At 37.9% G+C, this 17,748-nt stretch overlaps 1 protein-coding gene and 1 long non-coding RNA gene across 2 annotated transcripts in view; one reads left to right on the top strand and one right to left on the bottom strand.

Annotated features, from left to right (window-relative positions):
• The window catches only part of LOC108640129, a 51,527-nt gene extending 48,936 nt beyond the window's left edge, over positions 1 to 2,591 (bottom strand). The window contains exon 1 of the long non-coding RNA XR_001920955.3: positions 2,386 to 2,591. This is a non-coding gene — a long non-coding RNA (uncharacterized LOC108640129). The remainder of the gene's footprint in view (positions 1 to 2,385) is intronic.
• A 232-nt stretch (positions 2,592 to 2,823) lies between these two features.
• The window catches only part of CCDC39 (coiled-coil domain containing 39), a 20,017-nt gene continuing 5,092 nt past the window's right edge, over positions 2,824 to 17,748 (top strand). Inside the window, exons 1-14 of the mRNA XM_018074994.2 lie at positions 2,824 to 2,986; positions 3,359 to 3,478; positions 4,568 to 4,714; positions 5,736 to 5,894; positions 6,840 to 6,932; positions 7,019 to 7,147; positions 7,664 to 7,855; positions 9,445 to 9,548; positions 9,869 to 10,001; positions 12,890 to 13,084; positions 13,768 to 13,932; positions 14,937 to 15,074; positions 16,328 to 16,536; positions 17,497 to 17,620. Coding sequence (XP_017930483.1) covers positions 2,876 to 2,986; positions 3,359 to 3,478; positions 4,568 to 4,714; positions 5,736 to 5,894; positions 6,840 to 6,932; positions 7,019 to 7,147; positions 7,664 to 7,855; positions 9,445 to 9,548; positions 9,869 to 10,001; positions 12,890 to 13,084; positions 13,768 to 13,932; positions 14,937 to 15,074; positions 16,328 to 16,536; positions 17,497 to 17,620 — 2,019 coding nt within the window. The 5' untranslated portion in view covers positions 2,824 to 2,875. The remainder of the gene's footprint in view (positions 2,987 to 3,358; positions 3,479 to 4,567; positions 4,715 to 5,735; positions 5,895 to 6,839; positions 6,933 to 7,018; positions 7,148 to 7,663; positions 7,856 to 9,444; positions 9,549 to 9,868; positions 10,002 to 12,889; positions 13,085 to 13,767; positions 13,933 to 14,936; positions 15,075 to 16,327; positions 16,537 to 17,496; positions 17,621 to 17,748) is intronic.

The following is a 17,748-nucleotide window of genomic DNA, read 5'->3' as shown; positions in this document are numbered from 1 at the left end:
AGTAGGTAGCTCAGATATACAGTCAGAAAAAAACATTTACCTGTATTTTAAATAACAAAAGTATCACTTGTTAGTAAGCAAATCATAATTGAAATCTTTATTTTCACACAAATAACCATCTAAGGAGCTTGGGTATAAACAAATAAACAATTTTTTTTTTTTTTTAGCAGGAACAAGAGGAGCTGTAAGTCCTTTAAATGACAGAAACAATGAGTTTACATTTAGGTAGTTTGAACAAATGGGCACAGCAGCCTACAGAAGTGAAAGTTGAATCTATAAGGAATGTTAGGAGGAAAATAGCTTGTTATGTTACAAATACTTCTGTTTCTCTAACACCTTTAAAAATAAGAGGTAGACTTTAAAAACAAACAAACAAACAAACAAATCAACCTTCTGCGTTTATATATATATTTAGGAATAGGAATTATATATTCCCTCTTAACTGAGTAGTTGATAAATGCTGCTGTTTTAAGAGACACCAACAAAACCCCCCTGAAATGCACAGACACGCAGCACCATCTGGTGGATTAGCACGGCTGGCAAACAGTTCTGCATTTACACAACACATTACCACAGGCTGGAGAAGGGAAAAGCTGTACAAAGAAAAGCATATCATGGAGATTTGTTTAGTCAGGGTCAGGCAAGAGAAACTGAAGTGTTGGAATTTCCATGAAAATTGTGAATTAATACTCTCGACTCATATAACACTTTATACTTCTCAGACACTATGTATAAATCTGCACTCATAAAAACATGAACAGAAAGTTTATGATTACAAAAATTCAAAAGTTTGGTATGTGTATTAAATAACTGGATCAAGATTGATTTAATTAGGTTTCTTGCATGTATACATTATGGCAGTGATTATAAATCACCATTTTTCATTGGAAGCCTTGCTTAGCAAACAGGACTGCCTGCTCACCTAATAACAAACAGCTGTCTGATAATTTGCTTTCTTCTTCTCAGGCACTATGTGTTCTTATGTTATTTCACACACAAGCTCAACTCAAGATTATCAGGTGCTCATCACTGCAATGCCACATTGAATTACAGATGTTAATTTAAAATCTCTGCAAGGCAAGTTGCATTTATTTTTCACATGCAGTGAGAAAAAGGAGATTCTCGTTTTGGGTAGGAAGGAAGGAAGGGGCTGCTACCGTGTACACAGTGATGTGCCATTGTAGTCTGACATCTTTCTAGTAGCTTGTAGCATCTTTCGAATTTCCCCTTTTCATTCAGTCAGGTCAGGTCACTGCACTCTGCAGTACCTGGCTCTTGGCACGGACCCTCCAGCAGGTCAAAAATATTATTCAGCACATCCTATAAACATCCACAGTCCATCATGCCAGGTAAGACAACAGGGGCAAAAAAGATCTGCCTCACAAGGTCTGTATTTTTTCCACAGGTGGCTTGAGGAACTGAACCCTGTACCATTCCTCTGTTTTAGAGAAACTGTTGCTTCCGAACATTGTTCATATTTTTTCTTTCAATACTTCAGTAATAATAATGTGGGACTCTTCTCAGGGGATGATCAGTGAAGTGACCAGCAATAATCTGCACAACACTGCAAGTCTCCATTTTGGTGCCTCCTTATCAGGATTGACTTTCACTTGTCTTCAGCAATTTTTTCTTCTCTGAAAATACCCCATACCACATGCAGATATCTAGCAAGATCAGTGTCTTCTGCTATGGGAAGTGTTGCTAATATACCATGGGCTCGTTGTGTAACAAACATCACTGCAAACTCCTTGCTCCTCCAAACCATCTCCCAACCATTTGCCAGTGCTTATTGCTGTTTTGCTCAGGCACTTTTTAATCATGCTTTGATTAATTCCTTTAATGTCTTTTCAGATGCTTCAGCCAGACAATAGTCACCAACAGAGGGTTTCTCCATCAAGACTATGCTTCCTCTTTTTAGGGACTTTTTACAAGAGCATGTAATGACAGGACAAGGGGGAATATTTTCAAACTAAAAGAGAATAGATTCAGAGTAGATATTAGGAGGAAGTTCTTTGCTGTGAGGATGGTGAGGCAATGGCACAGCTTGCCCAGAGAAGTTGTGGATGCCCCATCTCTGCAAGTGTTCAAGGCCAGGCTGGATGGGGTTTGGAGAAAACTAGGCTAGTGGAAGGTTTCCCTGTCCATAGCAGGGGGGGTTGGAACTAGATGGTCTTTAAGGTCCCTTCCAACCTAAACCATTCTGTGATCCTATGATTCCTGCCAAGGCTGGTGTCCCTGTCTCCGTCCATGAATGGTGGAGCTCAATGACACGTGATTATTTGCAGCCCAGCAGTACAGATGGGTACAAAAGGTAACATCCAAGTTCATATGGACACAGCATTAGTGTTTATGGACACCTGAACGCAATCTGGCTCAGGAACCCACCTGTTAATAGTGAAGATAGTTCAGAAACAGGACACACACTGTGTACCTTCCCAGACCCCTCTTATTTGGTGCCACCAGTAGCAGGTGGGCTGTCCCACTGTGTGATCCGAAACCTATTTGGTGCCACCAGCAGCAGGCATGTTGTCCTGCTGTGTGACCCCAGAACTATTTGGTGCCACCAGCAGCAGGCGGGCTCTGTGACCCCAGACCCGACAGAGCCGTGGCTCGGGCTGGCGCCGGCAGGGAGCAGCTGAGCCCGGGGGGGCTCTGGGTCTGACACCCTCTGCGCAACACGGTTAACCGGCCCCAGGCCCCCGTGACCCGCACACAAGTCCGCGTTCCTGCGGGCACCGAGCCCAGGACTGTCCCCGCCGGTGCCCGGCCCGGCCCGGGGGGCGGTGCGCCTGAGGCGCCGTTGCCTCCCGCTGCCGCCCGTTGCCAAGCGCCCGGAGCCGCCACAGCCCCGGCCCTGCGCGGCACCTTCGCGGCCATGGAGAGCGTGGACAGCTCCTCCACGGCCTCGGTGCTGGCCGAGCTCGGCTGGGACAGCGCCTACGCCGTGCCCGTGGCCAACGCCGAGAACAAGGCGCTGGAGGACGAAGTGAGCGCGGGGCTGCGGCCGGGAGGGAGCGGAGCCCGCCTGCCCCCCGCGGCCGGGGAGGGAGGGAGGGAGGGATGGAGGGAAAACCTAGGAGCTCCGCGGAGCTGCAGAGGGCACCCGGGAGGGAGATCCTGCCTCCGAGCGTGGGGCCCGCATCCCCCGAGCCCCTCGGGAGGAGGAGCGGGATCTGTGCGGTCCCTTAGCAAAGCTCGGGGGTTTCCCCTGAAACCTCTCATTTCAATGCTTTGGAGGAACGCAGCGTGTGCTTCTTACATTTTTTTTATTAATAATCGCAATGACTTATCCTTAAGTAGTCGCAGGTAATAAGCGCTCAGCTGCAAATAGTCACTTGGCGATTCTAATCTTTAACAGCTGCAGAAGATGCAAAAGGAAAAAGCGAACCTGAGGAATGAGCTGACCAACTTTAAGGAGCGCATAGAGGCCATGACGGCTCATTTGAAGAACGTGAGACAAGACTTAAGCTTCTCTCAGGTAAATCACCACCACAAGCTGATCTGCTTTATCAGACAGACTTGTAACCTGAGTGTCTCTCTGTGACTGGTATCCCTGTACATTTTGCCAGCTTTGTTAGAGATTTTTTTTTTAGGCCTTTTCTCCCAGGATTTCCACAAGAAACAAAAATTAAATTATATATCTGAGTGATATTATTTGATGGTCATTAAGAAGATCGCCCTAAGTCAAATGAATGTACCTAGAAGAAAGCCAAGGAGGATACATTTTAGAATTCTTCATGAATGGGGGCTTTCGAAATTATTAAGAAAAAATTGATCAAGGAAAACAAAACATCAGTGTATGGGAAGAACAAATTTATACTCTTTATAATGGTCAAGAATTAGTGGTGAAATGCTAGTGAAGAGTTAATTTACAGACCTGAAAAATGACGTGACATGGTTAAAGTGTAAGTCTTCACTTACATGCTGAGTTAATTGGCCAAAATGGGTAGTTTAGATTTCTAGAGTCTGGAGTCAAAGCTTTACCCCCTTTAGGTAAAATCTCCTAGGTGAAAAACTCTTATTCCCTGCAGCTGAGTAATGTCTTAATGTTTGGGGTTTTTTCGTATGCCAGATTCAAGTTTTAATTTGAATTAGAAGAAGAAAGATTAGACAATACAGAGGTACTGCCATAGGCCAGCCTGGTGGAGGTCTGTCTCATCCCAAAACAACAAATTTTTTATTTTATTTTATTTTGCTGCACCTGCTGAATCAGATGTAAAGTCACTAGTGATTAAGAGACTAAGATTCTAAGATTTTGATGTTGAAAGGTTAAGATTTCTGAATCTTGGGTGAAAAATCTTTGAGTTTTTAGGGTTATAAATGGTTGATCTGTGGATACTTGATACAATGTGCGTACGTGTGTGTATATGTATATATATAAAAATATAAGAATACATATATTTGAGATACTAAAATCCAAACAATAAAGTTTCTCTGAAGATTCCTACATTTACTCGGTGAAATCACACCATCTGTGACTTGGGATTTGATTGTATGTAGAAAAAAGTTTGTTTGTTGATATATACCTTTTGTTTATTGTAAAACGCTGCAATTCATTATTCTGCAGTATCTTTACAGAGCCAGAGAGAATGAAATTGAAACTGAACAACACTTTAAAGCCCTTGCTGAGAGAGAATGTGGACGTCTCAAAAGTGACCTTAAACGACTGCAAAATGAGTTGATTTCCTTAGGAGAAAAGAAAAACAGACAAGAAGTAAGGTTTAAAATTTTTGGAAGAGAACACCTGTATTGCAAAATTCTATAGCTTGTCCTCACTTGCACTTACAGAAACAGTAGTATAAGTCGAGAATGGCTAATTATAATTAAAACTTCTGAACTATAGTAGATGACCTGGATGTGCTTTTTCCTGGGAAGGCAAATAAAAGGACACTGAGGATCTCCTTGCTTAGACTTGTCAAGACTTAGCAAACATTAATTAGATATTGAAAGACTTTTGTTCCTAATGCCAGATACAGAGCCACACATCCATATCACTGTTTAGTTAATTCTCACAGGTATTTTCTTTATGGTTTAAAAATTGTTGGTGGCAATCTTCTCCACATAAAATAAACTCTGGGTATGATTTCAAGATCAAACATTTGTTTCACGGTAAAAAGTAATCTAGTGCTATCCAATTATAAGTGGTTTTCTGGGATTGGAAATGTCTCTTTTTCTTTCCATGAATTATTTAAATTATTTTTTTTTAATTTGCTCTATTTCTTCTGATTAAGGCTGTTTGTAATCTCTGGTCTCTCCAAATGGGTAGTAGGATGAAGATATTCTCACTATTCTGCTGGGTGCAGATTGTCCCATTTTAGTGTCAGGAAGTCTCTTCACAGTCACGTGGGGACATTTGAAAATTGACATGTAGGATAAGGATCTAAGAGCTTGGTCTTAGCATGTGAGGGAGGAACTTTACCTTTTGATGCCTCAGATCAGTTTATTATGTGGAATAAATATCCTGGATATAGGTATAACTTGCCAGAGGTTGACTTTTCTATTTAAAATTATTTGCATTTCAAATTTGTGACAACATGCTGTCTTGTTTCTTGTTTGAGAGCAGGACATCCAACAGCATTCCTCAAGTATAACACACAAGTAACAAAAACCCTAGCAATTCTATGGACAAGATATGTGTAAATTTGTTGCAGCAGCCTGAACTGATTGCTTCAGTTACTATTCAAAGAATATTAGACATTTTGTATTGACCCTTTAATTTTCTCTTATTTCATAAGAATACTATAAGTAAAACAATTCAGAAGTTGGAAGACTTAAAAGAACAGATGAACTGTGATGAGGAAGTCCTGGAGAGCTGGCTAAAGGAATTAAATCGTACAGATAATGATGCTCTTGCAATCCAGAAGTATGCACAGCAGGATGAAGGGAAACTAGGAGTAAGTAGAAATGGAAACTAAATGGAAAACCATTTGGGCATTTGAAAACCTTGTTATATTACTGAGTCAGATAAGATGGAAACAAGATTTTGTACAACAGTGCTTTTAAACTGGTTTTCATTTAGCACAACAGTGCAATTCCATATAAGGTTCATTTTAAAGATCAGAGAGAACAACTGTTACAGCAATGAAAGGCATGATTTAAGACATTAATTTGCTTGTTTGTCTGGGTAAAATTTAAATTTTTCTGAGAGGGTGCACAAATAGATAATAAAATCTGGAAAACAGTGCCATTGAACTCAGAGGAGCTGGATCAAAAATCCACCCCAAGTGTGGATGAATAGTGTAGGTTTCCCTTTTAGAACCAAATTTGTCAATATGGCTGAAAACAAAGTACAGCTACTTCAGTAAAGCTACCTGGAATAATGAAAGATATAAACATATATATCTGTATAAACAGAGATTCCAGTCACAAGTTCATACTTTCTAAGGGTTAGTTCTCAAGTATATTATTAATATAGAGATAAGTAACCTGGGTTATTTTTCTTTTTAGCCTTTAAATACAGTGAGGAGAAATTTGATTTTTACTCATTAAGTACTTAACCCAAAAACTTAGTTTGCACAAACAGTCTCACTGCTATCATTTACAGTAGCAGTCACACAGCATAGTAGGAAGAGTGAAGTAGGACACCACACATGCATTTACACACAGCTGGGGAGTTACTTGGCCCTTGTTGCAGTCTGGTCCCAAGGGCTGATGTGATTATGGCCTATTGTATGACTGAAAATCTGGGAGGCTAAACTGTCAGCTTTTTGTTCTCTAAAGCAGAATAAAATTGATGCCTCAGTAATTCAACCTCTAATTGTAGCAGGGCTTTAAGAATCTATAAGATGTAATCTATTTGTTTTCAAATACATGATATTTTCATATCCTTTCATTTTCAGGCATTAACCTTTCAAGTAGAAAAGTTGACCATACAGGCAAATCAGAAGCGCAGAGCTCTTGATAATGAGCTTACAGAGACCTTAACAGCTCAGGTTTGTGCTTAAGGTTCTTGGAGATTCCTTGGTTACTTGTGACATTTTTAACACCAGGAATCATGGGGGTACTTTCTTTTAAACAGATGGAGCTTGACAGGGCAGCTGAAGATTGTCGCCGAGTTCATCAAGAAAGGCAAGAAGTCATCAGGCAGTGGGAGAATGCAATACAACAGATGCAAAAAAGAGATCAACAGATTGATCACTGTGCTTTGGTAAAACTGCTGGAACTGATCCATATCTGGATTTTGCTTGGTTTGGTTTTTTTCTTTTTAAACATCAGAACTACAGTATAATTTTCCCAGTAGCTAATCTTTTACTTAACCTTTCAAAATACACAGTTTTCACTGAATAGCTATAAATCTGTCAGGTAAAGAAAGCCTTATTACTGTTAATAATTTTCCTCTTGCATTTCATCTGTTGCAAGTCTATCTGAATGTTTGTTTAGCTTTTTTTCTCCCTATTCACTCAATCAAAAATTATTTTCATATGAGTTTATAGTGTCACTTTTTTTTGAAATTATTGGAATATTTTGGAAGTTTTCATTCCAAAACAATTAGAGTATTTGGTGTTGTGAAGGAGCTGTGGAATAAAGTAATTTTAAGGATGATAACTGGGCTGTCTCATGCAAATAATAGTTATAATAGCAATTGGTCTTCTGGTTGTATCTTTAATTAATCTACCATATCTTAACTAATGCAAACAAATATAAAATACTTTTATCCTGATAGCTAATTGCAGAGATAAAACAGGAGATCAGAAAGAAAGAAATTGTGCTGAAAGAGAAGACTGCCTTTTTGGTAAATGAAACTCTTAATAATATGGAATATGAAAAGAAAATCTCTTCTGCTGAACGGAAAGCCAACCGCCTCCGAATTGAGTATCAAACTCAGGAAGCCAACAGGGTTCGTCTGCAGGATGAGGTGAGGATGACCAAACAGCTCAGAAAAACAGACTGAAACTCTAACTGTGGTCCAGATGGAGGAAATACAGGAGTAGCATTTCCTTTTCCCTGGTTTTATGCTAGACTCTTAATAATTCAACAAAATGTTGCTCTTCTCAGCCTACTCCTGATTATTGGGATCTGAATCCTTAAATCCTTTTATTGAGAGTGGTGAAAAGATTAGCTGATATTCTCTGTTGTGTTGGTGTAAGACGGATGAATTTTCTCTTAAATGGTCTAGCACTATTAGATGCCTCAGGAGGTGTGTCCTGCCTTTAGCATACATAGACTGCAGTACTGCATAAAGATGAGAAATCTCCTCCAGATTCCAAACAGTTCCTGTCCTGTGCTCTCAGAAGTGTATGTTGATGGGCCTTGTAATGAGGTTAAAATTCCTGAGGAAAAAACCAAATGGCTTTCTAATCAAGAGGCAGTAGGACAGGGCTGCCCTGTGAACAAGCCATGCTTGACATTGTCCATGCTTACTCTACACTTAAAGCTGGGAATGAGCTGCACTGCTTAATGACTTACACACCTGTAGAAGTATTTCTAAGAGGTAATTCAGGTTTCATGGCTCTGTTGAGAAGGGATACACTTGTATTACCTGAGTAAATTTTCTCTCAACAAGAAAATGGTAACACTGGGCTACTCAGCGAGCTTGGTGATTTTTAAAACCCTTGCATCTGCTATTGCCTTAACTTTGGATAGCTTTTCTGTAGCAGGTGGTTCATAGATTGATTTCCTAATTAAACTGTAGGTAGCTCAGACAAGGGGTAGGCTATTAGATTACCCTATAATTCATGCTAACTTGAGGGTTCCTAGAATTGGTATGTTTTCATCTCAAACTGTGAGATTCTTACTTGAAGTTTTTCACAATTAATACTCCATAATGGGATAATAGAACAGTCTCCCATTATTAGAACATCTGTGGCATGCATGTGAGAAACAAGGAAAGAAAGAGATAGTTCAGCCAACAACTGGTTGGCTCTAAGAAACCTGCTATACATGACCTTGATCAGGTTTCTTCATCTGTGAAAGTGAAGACAATTACACTTATGCTGTTAAGTGATACTTTGAAGAGTAAGCTACTGATTGTGAAGTATTCCTATTGTGTTTAATGACTGTCATGTATTTTTTACCAAATTAAATATCTGTGCATTTTTGTCACAGTGATCCCTTATCTTAATCAAAGTAACTTTTTGTACCCAACAAAGTTTGATGTAGAAATATTTATTAGATATATAAGGGCATCCATGTTTCATGAAGAACCTCATCAAAGTCAGCTGTGCACTATAAAACCATGGTTGCACTTGTACAGATGCTGTTGGGCAAACATTGCAGCCACAGCATCTTCATGATCCATTCTGTAGCTGTAATTATTAAGCATTTTCTCCCAATATTCAGACTATGTAAATTAGTTTACTAGCTTTGTCAATTTACAGTGCCTTACTTCTCATTTGGAAAGCACTGTTAAAGATTAATGGCATACTTACCAATAAATAAGTCCCTTACAATTTTAAATATCCAAAGTAAATAATGGCTCGATTGCTCTATTTTGTAATTTATTAGCTGGAAGCTTTGAAATCCACTGTGGACAGAACTGCTTCTGATCTAGAGTCTTTGAGAATACAAGTAACCAATCTGAAGAAAGAAATTCAGAAGAAACAAGCCAGGTAAGAAATATCATTTGTAAGGATTAGTAATACAATCAAATCCTTGAGGTAGCGAAGAAACTTAAATAATGTTGATGATTAAAGCCTCCAACTTTCTGGGTCCTTCATTTCCTGCATAGTTTCTGACACTGGGCAATTTAGGGAATACTCAAAGTAATCCTTGTTTTTAAAGGGTGTGAAAAAATCCTTTGGATTTGGATATCACAGACTGAAGTTTAGCCCACTTCATACAGCAACTGCTCAGTCAGGTTAGCTGCTTGCTTTTGGCAGTTGTATAGGCAACCAACATTTAACTTGTTAAATCATGTCATTTTGTTTAGATTAAACTTTATTATTGAAGGAAATATAAATCTTTCCGATAAACTGAAGCTTGTGACTGAGGAGACACTCAGTTCAGAAGAGAAAGCTTTAAGGATGGAAGAAATACTGAAAGCAGAAGAAAAAGCTGTTGAGGTAAAATGTTGTTCATGGTTTCCATAAATGAGGATTCACTTGAATTTGCAACTCTATTATTTTAAAATAATCTCTATTAAAATGAAATGAAAGTATTAATATGACATGTAGCTGTTTCATCAAATGCTGAAGTAATCTGCACGTAGATATGTCAGCATCTGTGCTGAGAAAACTGGAGGAAAATAAGAGATCCTAGTAATTTTGAAGAGTATATTAACATAGGATGTTGATACTCATCAATAACGTTGTGAAAGAGTGAGAATCTTGTCAGGATGACTTTTAAGTAGGATTGCCACTGAAAACTTCTTAGCTCTAGTAGAACACCACCAAAGCTTATAAACCTGCAAAGAGCTGTGATTTTGATGAACAGATTAAAAAAGATTTAGAAATCTTTTAATCAGATTTGGCTGGCCTAGTCTGCTCTTCGTTATTTTAATTCTACTACATGACACTCTATAACATCTGACTTGTTGTGGCCTATTAAATAATTACTGGCTTGCTTTAGATTCCATTGTGTATAAAGATTTTGATCTGGGAAGCGACATGTGCAAGCTGTAAGGTGACTTTTTTTAACATGTCTAGTAATACTTCCTTTTAAATTCAAACCCCACTTATTACGTTGCCAATTAATTCTGGGAATAAAATAATCTAATTCTTTAGCATCTGATGAGCTGCAAAGGGCATTTGAATAAATGCAATGTTGTAATACAATCATCTGAACTTACCTGCATTTCAGGAAATGCTTATGCTGTTTTGTCATTGTGCTACTAATTCTCCTAAAGTATTTTCACTATTTAGCTTCTGACTGAACATAAGAGAAATACTTTTAGTATTTTGCTGGACAACTGAGCACTGGATAAGCTGAAGCTTTCATTACTGTAGAATGACCAGGTTAAATTAATGTGACAGCAGGTGTTCACACAAGTGACAACAAAGCTGTATCTGTGCACACCATTGCACACTTTTTTCTTTCCCCCTATTTTGTGTTTTCTGTTGCATGTATGTGAAATAATGCCTTGCAGTAGATTGAATGTTATTTTTCAAATTTTTTAACTCCACAGGCATTAACTGTACATTTTAAATACACTTTCAGAAACTAGAGACAGGATGTCTTTCCATTATAGAGTTTCTTAATTTACAGGCCTTGCTGTTTTGGCTCTTCAGATAATTTGAAAACAAGTTGTAATGGTATAACATTTCATTAAAACCTTATTTGCTTCCCCTTAAGACTGTTTTCAGGATGGCTAAACCCTTAGCAGGGTTTCTTTACTTGTGTCTGTGGTGGATAACCCAAAATGACATTGAGCCTGGCAGCTCCACAGCTCCAGGGGAATATTTTAGCTAGGATGAACTGTTCTTGAACAATGTCTGCAATGTATTAGTCAGAAGCATGCCTTCCATCACCATTAGACACACAGGACTATTTGCTGCATCTGTTAATTTACTGTGAAGAGATATTTACAGGAACAATGTGGATGAAATGTCCCCATTTTGTGCTCTAGTTCTGGGACACTTCTCCCTCTTCAGTTTTTGGCAAAACACTGTTGCACACTGCAGCTTAATGAATATCTTATCTCTATTAACAACCTCACTTAAAGAGAGAGAAACAATTCTGTTAAACAAATTAATTTAGGTACGCACAAAAAACCACGAAGTGAAGGTCAAAGCAAGATCCAATGACAGTGGATGAATTCATCACTGCCATTAGCTTCAGAAATACAGCTCAGCACTGGGGACATGCTTAGAAACCAGTTTGCTTCCAAAATTAAATTGCTTTGTTCAGGCATGATCCAAAGACCACTGACATGTGCTATACAGTCCATAACAATTTCATATTAAATTTACAGTTGCCTTTTATGTCCTAAGTTTTGGATTTGGAATTGCAGCAAGTTCAACAACAAAAAAATTCTGTTTGGTAGAATGTGGACTGTGACTGTGAACTCTTAAAGAAGGAGCTGAGTTATCTTTCACCATTATTTAAGCCAGCAAGAGGGTTGTATACATATTAAATCAAGAATAAACACATTGTTAATCAACACAGAAAAGTCTGATCTCAGGTGTTTTGCATATTAATTTAAATGTACATCTTCAAATTCTGTACCAGACTTGAGCTAAATGTAAATGAGTCCTTTGGAACAGGAATGGGAAGTCACATCACTCATTTTAGGATGTACCTTACAGGAAACTGGCTTGAGCTTTGGATAGTCTTTGGTTATTTGAGTTGAGGAAAGAGGGAGGAAAAGAATAAAATTGTCTTCCTTGTTAGGCTTATAAAAAGAAAATAATCTCAATTTTATTGGTTTTCAGTACATTTCAGGTTACCTGAAATGTTCAGCACTGTCTTCCTGTAACAGACCCTACTAAAACCTCATTTCCTGCACTGATTTAGGTGTTAATGGCAATTTACCTCTGATAATAAGGAAGGGATTTTAAAATGTGTAATCTTTCAAACAGAATTATTCCAGCTTATATAAATACACATGTACACACAGAGAGTTACAAGTTTTAATAAACCATTGAAAACCTTTGTAATAATTTCTCCAAATATTCACATATGCTGGAGGCAATGAGGAAGTTTTTTTAAAAAGACAACAGGAATTTAGATTTCTGAAAGGCTGAAAGAGTAGCATTCCCATAATTGGGAAAAAAGTCATATAATAATACGGTAGGATTAGATTTAAAAAATAAATAAAAAATATTACTTCAAGTCAAATACTCTTCTTGCCAACCATTTTGAAGACCTATGAAATTCTATGTTCATATTAATGGATATAGTATTAAAAATTTTAATTTTCCTATATGTGACTAATAAAAGCAAGTAATTTCCCCAAAATTACTTCTGATGTGATTAATTACTTCTTTCTGCTTAACAATCAATTTGTTACCAGGAAAAAGAAAATGAAATGAGACAGTTAAAGGAACTACTTTTCAAGAAGAATCAGGAGTTAAAAGTGCAGAAGGATAAGGAGAAGGTTGCTCTATCAGAAATTGGGGGAGCTCAAAAATCACTTAGAAATCTCCAGTGTCGACTGCGCAGACTTGATGCAGAACTGTTTAAACAACAAGAATTAATATATAACCAGGTAAAATGTTAATGTACTTTCATACTATGACTGTTTCTTGAGTCTACTGATTGGGAGTTGCTTAAATTCTGTAATCTATAACATCTTTCCATTTGGGAAATGCCATGCAGTACAATTTATTATAAAGTCTGCATTTATTTCTGTCTCTAGATGTACAGATAAAATTGAAATTACTGAAACTTGCTAAAGTATCACCTACATTTTGCACTTGTGTATTTCATTATTTTTTTGCATTTGCTGCTTTTCCCACTAATTTCTAAAATCCATTCTTTACTTTGATCCCTCTGAACCACAGACACCTCAGGGTGTATTTTTTAAGCAATGCAAGAGGTACATGCCAAAATCCTGTTATTTACTAATTGGATTATGTGCATTTTTCCTATGCACCACTTTGAAAATTTGCTCTTTTATATCAGCATCCACTGGTAACAGCAAGATGGCAACTCCCCTGTAAGCCTCCCTACAGCAGCCTGTGCTGAGTGTGCTTTGTTACTCTTCTAGAAGATTACCCCTGAACCATCACTGCTCATCAGTCATCTAAGATACTTTGCTAATGAGGTCTATAAGCCAGAAATGATTATAAAAACAATAGTTTAATTGGGTGATTGTCCTAATGCCAACGTTTAGATCCAAGTTTATTGCTTATCTCATACTATTAATTCTCTTAAAATTTATTTTAACAGGATTTTTATATTCAGCGAATACAGAGACGGCTGTCACGGTTAGAAGGGGAGGTTAATTCAGATGAAAAAGAAATTTTGGAAGCAAAAGTTGCTGAACTTAAGAAAACCCTAGAAGAAAAGAAAAATGTCTATGATGTTCTACAGGCACAGTACAGGAAACTTCAGGTGACTTCTTTAGCACATCAGGCTGACTGTGCAACATCTAGAAACCTCAGGGAATTAAGGAGATTGGGTCTTATCAATAACACAGATTAAAAGGCATCTGAACTTTATGTAACCCATGTGGAAAACTTCATATATTCCCTATACCCAGAAAAATAGGTTATTACTGCCCAACTGAGACACCTGAGCATGAAGACCAGCATTGCAACGTTGGAAAGACAAGCTTAGCTTTCATCAAGGTCTTACCAACTGCTTGCAAATGTCTGAGTTTATTGTTAGGACCTTGCAGAAATAGGAGAATGCTATTCTGTGAAGCTGTTACTTTTATATTTTTCATAAATTCATAAGTACAGTTGCATTTAAAGTTGTCCAAAGTCACATTACTGAACTGAAGGGACAGTTGACCCCATCCTGATCCATAATTCAGAAATACTGTTTTTCTGGTTTTCTTCCCATGTGAGAATTTTGCATACACATGCTTGTCCTCTGGTTTTCCTATGCAGTGATCATCCTTAATTCTTTAAAAATGCACTTACCTTTCTTGTAGAGAAAAACCAACCAGTTATTCTGTAGCCGGTTTATAATTTCTTTTTATAAGTATTGTCTTTGAGTATTAATCAGCTATATTTTAACAAATTTAGAAAACTCTTTTCAAAGAGAAGCCAGAGAAAGTAAAAAGTCAGTTTTTTTAATAAAACATAACAACTGGTTTCTCAAAGTGATAGCTGAGAAAGAATTTGACTTAATGAGGGGAAGAAACTACTTATAGGAGAGCCCTTTAAATCTTGTCATTGCATGGATCTCCAGTTAATGTTGGGCAAGTAGTGCCCACACCTGAGTTTTGAAGAGATGGGAAATTGAGCAGTGAGCAAATTCAACCCCCCCTCCAGGAATTTTACATATCAAAGACAGATGGACACATGATGATGATGGTTCCTGGTTCCAGGAACCTAAAATTATCTCATTTAAAATTAACTGGTAGCTTTTGTTGCATTTTACATTCACAGAATGATGTCCAGTTCGTGAGGAGAACAATTCATAAGACAGGAGAAGAAACAAGTGCTTTGGTGGTGAAGATAGATGAACTAAATCTTTACAATGAGAGATCAATTCAGGATTTAAAAAAAGCTAAGGCCCTTAAGCAGGTACAGTATTATTCCACAACTTTACTAATACAGGACACATCTGTTTGTTTGGGCTGTTGTCTGCCTCCCATGGTGCTACATCATTATATCCATAAAAATCCTTTTTGTAGTTTTTCTAACTTACCAAACTTTCAGCTTCATCACTATTATCTTACTAGACAAAGTGTTGCTTCTCCTCTCTATACAGCATAAAGTTTGATGAGGTATCAATTAATCCCACATTAGTTATACCACAGTATCAGTGGATGGTTGCTTTTTTTCTGAGAAGCAACTACCTTTAAAATAGAAAAGGCATTTACTGTTCAAGGATGTCTCTACCTAGCACTGAGTGTTTTTTCTCAATCTGTGATGCCTACTAATAACTTTGGCACAGTTTTGTTATTAAATTTGAGGGTTTTTTTCTAGCAGATGGTTTGGATCAATCCATATTCCAAAATAAGGAGTTAGAAACAAAATGGAAGTCCTTCTCCTCATGTTAATAAACAAAAAATATGGTTCCCACTCCTCTAATTATTGCACTTTTTTTCCTGCAATAAGCTTTAGTTCCTTAAGGAAGCACTAACACAGCAAAACAAGATGGTTTGAGTAGCAGGGAAAAGAGTTTTGCTGTCAGCTTTACTGGTGCACTTGCTCCTCAATGAAAACTCTTTCCCTAACATGGGACTTTTCTTTGGGGATGAAATTCAGGGCAACAAAAGAAAGAAGCTGATGGCCTAAAACAACTCAGATAAAAATTGGTACAGAGTTTGGGATCCATAAGAGATCTGAAGAAAATGATTCCAAGTGTTTGCACGCTAAGGAAGTTCACCACTTGCTGCTTTTCATAAGCTTTGGTGTATAAAAAGTTTGCTCATGTAACATGACTTGCAGACCTACAGGATCTGGAACATATTCCCAGATGGTTTTAATGGTTCAAGAAAGATATTGACTGCTTCAGAAAATTCCTTGTAAGGTCTCCTAATTTGTTTGAAACCACCTAAACTGAAGAAGTTGTAGATGGAAAAGTCTAACAACCCAAAACTCAGAGTGAATTACCAAACCTGATGAATTTGTATAAAACCAATCAGGAAACAATCTACCCCTGTCACACTCACCATGTAAACTGTTGGCAAATAAGAAAATGGCAACATTTTGAAATGCAGAGCAAAATGAGTCTTACAGTTATATATATATTAAAGGTAAAATAATGAATAAATATTGATTTATTAAATTATAAAAAATCATAATTTTGGTACCCTTTTGGCATTTATTAGGACATGATGGTCGACAATAACCTCCTAAAACTAGAACTGAAGCGCCTTAAAGATACTCTGTGTAATAAGACAGAGAAAGTTCTATCAATGGAAAAACAAAGACTGGAGTTAAATAAAGCCATAGCAGAAAGAACTGAGGAAATTAAGATCCATAAGGCAATGCTGGATTCCCAGATAAGACTCGTGGAGCAGGAAAGGCAACGCAGAAGGTAACTGTGCTTATATAAATTAAACCTGTAGCTTTGAGTATATTTTATATGGGGACTTAGTGAAAAGAGAAACATTTTATCCAGTTTCACCCATAGAGAAATTGAAGAAGAAATAAATCTTACTCAAAGCTATATACTAAGACAGGAGAGGCCAGCAAGAGATCCCTTCTCTGACATCTAGGTGCAGCTTTAGCCCCTTGGTGATTAGGTTTGTGATATGTTTTGGTTGGTTGGGTTTTTTTCTTCTTTTTAACTAATGAGCTTTCCATTATGTGGAAACATAATGTATAACATAATAAATCTTCCGAATTACATATGTACCCTCTTATAAAATAACTTTTCCCTCCTGTAATAACCAGTGCAAAGCATCTGGGAAGGCTTTAGCCCTGAAATCCCAGGGAAATATCCAGCCAAAAATGAACATTCCAGCAGCTGAACTGCCCTGCTAACCACACCCCACACAATGGGAAATTAGAGTGATTTAGAGTGGCTGAGGCTTAACTGCTCACCAAGAGTGCAGACTGTGCCTTTCTTCCTTTGGTAATTACCCAGCTAATTGATACTTTCATGTAATTTGATTTGGGGTCGTTCTCTGCTGTTGCTTGTGCTCATCCAGCAGTGGCAATGTTAAGATACCATCAGCAGGGGCAGCCGTAGGACTGAAACGCCAAATCTGTAAATTTTGGGAAGGACTGTGGCACAGCCTCCCAGGATGCAGTGATCTGGAATGTCAAAATAGATTTGACTCAGTGTAGGTAACCAGAACAATGGGTGTCTGTGGCTGGGAGAACACAGAAGGCAACCAAGACCAGTAGCAGCACAACTGCTGCTCTGCCTGCCTCCTGCTACAGGCTGCTGGAATAACACCAGGAATTTAAACTGCCACAGCAAGAACTGCCCACAAAACACTGCCAGACAAACACTTTCTCAATTCATTTCTTTTCTCCCCAAACAAATCAGTGCTGAATTTCAAGAATGCCTAAGTAAAATTGACAAACTGAGACGCAGATATGAAATTTTTACTCTTGCCATGATGCCCCCTGAAGGAGAGGAGCAGAAAAGTCAAGCCTACTATGTGATTAAGGTATTTTCTTAACGTATTTCACTTTAATTCAAGTATCTAAGCTATAGATTTCCCGGGGCTCTATTCAAGTAACTAAGGCAATCTCTTTGCTTACTGCTTACTTTGAGTCTAATTGTTTTATGCTATTT

Source organism: Manacus vitellinus, unplaced genomic scaffold, assembly GCF_001715985.3.
Source record: "Manacus vitellinus isolate BGI_N305 unplaced genomic scaffold, ASM171598v3 scaffold_29_pilon, whole genome shotgun sequence".
In the NCBI taxonomy this organism is placed as follows: Eukaryota; Metazoa; Chordata; class Aves; order Passeriformes; family Pipridae; genus Manacus; species Manacus vitellinus.
Note: the sequence above shows the minus strand (reverse complement) of the source record. Positions and strands in the feature narration are given on the sequence as shown.